This window comes from Nerophis lumbriciformis, linkage group LG27 (assembly GCF_033978685.3).
Source record: "Nerophis lumbriciformis linkage group LG27, RoL_Nlum_v2.1, whole genome shotgun sequence".
Lineage (NCBI taxonomy): Eukaryota > Metazoa > Chordata > Actinopteri > Syngnathiformes > Syngnathidae > Nerophis > Nerophis lumbriciformis.
This window is the reverse complement of record NC_084574.2, coordinates 1,012,501-1,018,652: the sequence shown is the minus strand read 5'-3', so window position 1 is coordinate 1,018,652 and position 6,152 is coordinate 1,012,501. Positions and strand designations below refer to the sequence as shown.

General features: G+C 35.4%; 1 protein-coding gene across 1 annotated transcript; it reads left to right on the top strand.

The window, feature by feature from the left end:
• Window positions 1-604: 604 nt before the first annotated feature.
• On the top strand, window positions 605-2,423 carry LOC133624386 (uncharacterized). Its single transcript, XM_061987873.2, has 2 exons — window positions 605-1,411; window positions 1,537-2,423. The coding sequence occupies exons 1-2, from the start codon at window positions 740-742 to the stop codon at window positions 1,561-1,563; spliced, it is 699 nt and encodes a 232-aa protein (XP_061843857.1). The 5' UTR covers window positions 605-739; the 3' UTR covers window positions 1,564-2,423.
• Window positions 2,424-6,152: the final 3,729 nt, after the last annotated feature.

The window sequence follows — 6,152 nt, the reverse complement described above, 5'->3', positions numbered from 1 at the left end:
AAAAAACAAATTCCGGAAAAAAAATTCTGTTTGCATTTCTGAAACAAAAGTTGAACAACTATTTTAATGACACTTTTTTAAAAAGGAGAATATGACTCCTGCTGAACAAATATGTTAGCGTTATGCTAAACGCAAAGGAAAAGCTAAAATACTGCTTCCGGTTCAATTTGTCATCACAAAGATAAACACGCATTTTGGATGAACATATATTCGATTTTTGTGTTTATCTGGAAACATAAAAATCCATGAAAGGAAAACAGCGCAAAATCAAATTTTATGGCGATATTTTAATTAAAAATCAACCTTTTGTTGTTCGTTTTAAAATCTGCCATATGTAATAAAAATCGAAAAACGGTCCTATTTTTTTTTAAATTTGCGTTTAAGAATTGGAAATAGAGTGATCCTCAACAACTTTGTTTTTTGTGTATTTTGAATAAAAGTAAAACAATCCTTTTTTTCGCTCATGAATGACCAAAACACCGAAGGCGGTGCGTTCAAAGCCACTCGGAAATATCCCCTTGCAAGCCGTTTGAGTTGAAAATAAAGAGAAAACATGACGTTTTTACACCCTCCACTGGCGCTGCCGTTAATCAATGTCATCGTCAGGGTATCCGCCCCTTTCTTCTGAGACTAAGGCGTGCGCAAAACGTGTTTTAACGCCACTTACTGACGAGAACTTGGAGGTGACGTTTCTACTTAGTTTGGCGTTGCTATGGGAGATTTGGACTAAGAAGGAGCTATGGCAGGTAGCAACAAAAATACTGCAGATATGCGAAGAGAGCTGAACCCCAAGGACTTTTCTGAGCATCTCAATGAGGCGGATGAACTTTGGGAGGACAAGGGCTGCAAAGGTGTGGCACAGAGGAAGATGATGGACAGCTCACAGGAGATGTCGTGTCTCATCACAAAGGTGAAGCGTGAACTCTGGAAGGACATGGAGAGAGAAAGCAGGGAGCACAGGAGCGCGGTGATGGAGGAGATGTCCGGGGAGATTTCCTACCTCATCAAGAAGGCGAAGCGGGAATTGTGGATGGACACCAGGCGAGAGAGGAGCGAGCTGAAGGAGACCACGTCGGAGCTGATCTCGGATCAGATGCATGACTTGTGGCAGGACATGTGGGGCGAGTTTGACAAGCAAAGGAGCGAGATGAGGAAGACGTCAGAAGACATCTCGGATATGGTGAAGAAGGCCATACAGGAGTTGCGGAGGGAGACCTCAAAGCAGCACAAGGAGCTGCAAGACATCATCGACGAGCAAGACGAGCTCTTCGACACCTTGGAAAAGTCTGCTGAGGAGCAAGCGGAGGCCACCAAAAGTCTCCAGAGTCTCACCGAGAACCTCAGTGACGACGTCGCCGACATCCGGGCCGAGGTGGAGGAAGTGAAGAAAGAAGCCGCGGCGCTTCGCCAAGTAAGTGAGGGCTCGGACGCTCCCAAGACGGAGAAGGACGAGATAGAGCGGTTGAGGTGTAGGGTAGACGCCTTGCAGCAAGGCATGCGCATGAATGACGTGACCTTTACTGGCCTTCAACTTAGGTCCTGCACCCGCAGAGGAGCCAATGACGCGTCGGCGGAGCAACAGGTGCTGGACTTCCTGCGCTCCAAGAAGGTGGAGGTGGACGCCGACAACATCGACTCGTGCGTGCCGGTGTACGGGAGGTGTCGTCGCGGCGTGGCGGCGGCGGCGGTGGTCGTGGTGGTGGTCAAGTTGACCGCCAACAAACACAAGGTGGCGCTGCTGAAGCAGAGGAGCAAGCTGAAAGGCACGGACGTCTACATCAACGAGCATCTGACCAAACGCAACGCCGACATCGCCAGGAGAGCGCGGCAGCTGAGGAGGACGGGCTGGATCCAGAACACCTGGACCTCCAACTGCAGGGTCTACATCCAGCTGAACGGAGAAGCCCGCAGAGTGGTGGCTGTCAAGGACATCAAGGAACTGGACAAAATCTACTAAAACACAGCGAGGAAGAAATGTTAAGTGTCGTTCCAAATAAACTAAAGCATCAACACTTTTGGGAAAAATGTCACATTTTTGCTAATTCAATCAATCAACGTTGACTTCTGTAGGCCTTAAACACAAATGTCTCAAAGGGCTGCACAAGCCACACCATTCTTGGTGGTAAGCATTCCATTCAAACCCATTCTCCATTCAAAATCAAGACTTTTTTTTTTTAGTAACACTGACTATTGATTTGAGACTTTTATTAGTAGATTGCACAGTACAGTACATATTTATTAGTAGATTACACAGTACCAGAGGTGGGTAGAGTAGCCAGAAATTGTACTCAAGTAAGAGTACTGTTACTTTAGAGATTTATTACTCAAGTAAAAGTAAGGAGTAGTCACCCAAATATTTACTTGAGTAAAAGTAAAAAGTATGTTGTGAAAAAACTACTCAAGTACTGAGTAACTGATGAGTAACATACACACACATATCATATATATATATATATATATATATATATATATATATATATATATATATATATATATATATATATATATATATATATATATATATATATATACATACACATATATATATATACACATATATATATATATATATATATATATATATATACATGCACACATATATATATATATATATATATATATATATATATATATATATATATATATATATATATATATATATATATACATACACACATCTATATATATATATATACATACACACATATATATATATATATATATATATATATATATACATACACACATCTATATATATATATATATATATATATATATACACACATATATATATACAGTATATAATTTATATTTATTTATTTTGCCGTTTTTGTTTACATGTTAAAGGTGTTTTAATGAATATACATGCATGTTTAACACATATAGATTCCTTTCTTTCATGAAGACAAGAATATAAGTTGGTGTATTACCTGATTGTGATGACTTGCATTGATTGTAATCAGACAGTAGTGATGATAGCGTCCACGTTTTCAAATGGAGGAGAAAAAAGTTCCTCCTTTCTGTCTAATACCACATGAAAGTGGTTGGTTTTTGGCATCTTATTTGTCCAGCTTCCATATTCGTTTTTATACACTTTACAAGAAATACATTGGCGGCAAACTCCGTAGCTTGCTAGTTTGTTTGCGCTGGCTTTCGGAGACTCTTGTTTTGAAAGCGCAGGCGCGATGGAGCGGCACTTTTATTGTGAAGACAGGAACTGTGCAGTCAGTCTTTAGGCTTTTGACGGGATGTACGGTTGAAATAAAAAAGGGTCTTTTTTCCTTCACACTTTTGATTGATTGATTGGAACTTTTATTAGTAGATTGCACAGTACAGTACACATTCCGTACAATTGACCACTAAATGGTAACACCCCAATAAGTTTTTCAACTTGTTTAAGTCAGGTCATGTGACCGCCTGGCTCTGTTTGATTGGTCCAACGTCACCAGTGACTGCATCTGATTGGTGGAACGGAGTGAACGTCACCAGTGACTGTATTTGTTGAAACGCAGGCACTTTGAAGGTCTGTCTGACAGACCAAAACAAACAAAGCGTGCATTAACAGATCGATCAAAATTAGTAGCGAGTAGCGAGCTGAATGTAGATAAAAGTAGCGGAGTAAAAGTAGCGTTTCTTCTCTATAAATATACTCAAGTAAAAGTATGTTGCATTAAAACTACTCTTAGAAGTAAAATTTATCCCAAAAGTTACTCAAGTAGATGTAACGGAGTAAATGTAGCGCGTTACTACCCACCTCTGCACAGTACAGTACATATTTATTAGTAGATTGCACAGTACAGTACATATTCCGTACAATTGACCACTAAATGGTAACACCCCAATAAGTTTTTACACTTGTTTAAGTCCACTTAAATCCATTCATGGTACAAATATATACTATCATCATAATACAGTCATCACACAAGATAATCATCAGAGTATATACATTGAATTATTTACATTATTTACAATCCGGGGGGTGGGATGTGGAGGGGGAGAGGGGGGGTTAGGTTTGGTTGTTATCAACACTTCAGTCATCAACAATTGCATCATCAGAGAAATGGACATTGAAACAGTGTAGGTGTGACTTGGTAGGATATGTACAGCAAGTAGTGGACACAGAGAGAGAGATCAGAAGGCATAAGAAAAAGTATCTACATTTGATTATTTACAATCTGGGTAGGGTGTTAGTTTAGGGTTGAAGTTGCCTGGAGGTGAACTTTTAGTGCGGTTTTGAAGGAGGATAGAGATGCCCTTTCTTTTATACCTGTTGGGAGTGCATTCCATATTGATGTGGCATAGAAAGAGAATGAGTTAAGACCTTTGTTAGATGGGAATCTGGGTTTAACGTGGTTAGTGGAGCTCCCCCTGGTGTTGTTGTTATGGCGGTCATTTACGTTATGGAAGTTCTATTATTCACTACCTGAAATAGACAAACAGCTCTCATGCATTTTTATATTACTTTTTTATATTACTTGAAGGGGAACTGCACTTTTTGGGGAATTTTGCCTGATGTGGTTCACAATCATGATGAAAGACACGACGACGCACAGTCCAACCCAAATGTTTGGACACACCTTCTCATTCCCAACACAACTGATGGTCCTAATCCCATTGATAAAGCAAGACAACCCTGATAAGGCACACCTGTGAAGTGAAAACCATTTCAGGTGACTACCTCTTGAAGCTCATGGAGAGAATGCCAAGAGTGTGCAAAGCCGTAATCAGAGCAAAGGGTGGCTATTTTGAAGAAACTAGACTATAAAACATGTTTTCAGTTATTTTGTTAAGTACATAGTGTAACTCCACATGTGTTCATTCATAGTTTTGATGTGACAATCTACAATGTAAATAGTCATGGAAATAAAGAATGAATGAGGAGAAGGTGTGTCCAAACTTTTGGCCTGTACTGAATGTTGTTGTTTTTTAATGCATTAACTTGTAAATAAGTCTGCTTACAGTGGAGTCAATGGGAGGTCCTTTATTACACCTATAAAACGCAATTGAAAAAAACATCCAAAAATCGCCAACAATACTCCATTTACATTTCCTGACTTGAATATTAACAAGTATTAGTGATATTGTTATTATAAATATTAACAAGTATTAGTCATATTGTTATTATAAATATTAACAAGTATTAGTGATATTATTATAAATATTAACAAGTATTAGTCATATTGTTATTATAAATATGAACAAGTATTGGTCATATTGTTATTATAAATATTAACAAGTATTAGTCATATTGTTATTATAAATATTAACAAGTATTAGTCATATTGTTATTATAAATATTAACAAGTATTAGCGATATTGTTATTATAAATATTAACAAGTATTAGTCATATTGTTATTATAAATATTAACAAGTATTAGTGATATTGTTGTTATAAATATTAACAAGTATTAGTGATATTGTTATTATAAATATTAACAAGTATTAGTCATATTATTATAAATATTAACAAGTATTAGTCATATTGTTATTATAAATATTAACAAGTATTAGTCATATTGTTATTATAAATATTAACAAGTGTTAGTGATATTGTTATTATAAATATTAACAAGTATTAGTGATATTGTTATTATAAATATTAACAAGTATTAGTCATATTGTTATTATAAATATTAACAAGTATTAGTGATAGTTATTATAAATATTAACAAGTATTAGATATTGTTATTATAAATATTAACAAGTATTAGTGATATTGTTATTATAAATATTAACAAGTATTAGTGATATTGTTATTATAAATATTAACAAGTATTAATCATATTGTTATTATAAATATTAACAAGTATTAGTGACATTATTATAAATATTAACAAGTATTAGTGATATTGTTGTTATAAATATTAACAAGTATTAGTGATATTGCTATTATAAATATTAACAAGTATTAGTCATATTGTTATTATAAATATTAACAAGTATTAGTCATATTGTTATTATAAATATTAACAAGTATTAGTCATATTATTATAAATATTAACAAGTATTAGTCATATTGTTATTATAAATATTAACAAGTATTAGTCATATTGTTATTATAAATATTAACAAGTATTAGTGATATTGTTGTTATAAATATTAACAAGTATTAGTGATATTGTTATTATAAATATTAACAAGTATTAGTCAT

What these genes read in the sequence shown, in the direction of transcription:
- LOC133624386 (XM_061987873.2), top strand. Translation starts at nt 740, where the DNA reads ATGGCAGGTAGCAACAAAAATACTGCAGATATGCGAAGAGAGCTGAAC. An exon ending in AAGCCGCGGCGCTTCGCCAA is followed by an intron (nt 1,412 to 1,536) that starts GTAAGTGAGGGC and finishes CCTTCAACTTAG; the next exon opens with GTCCTGCACCCGCAGAGGAG.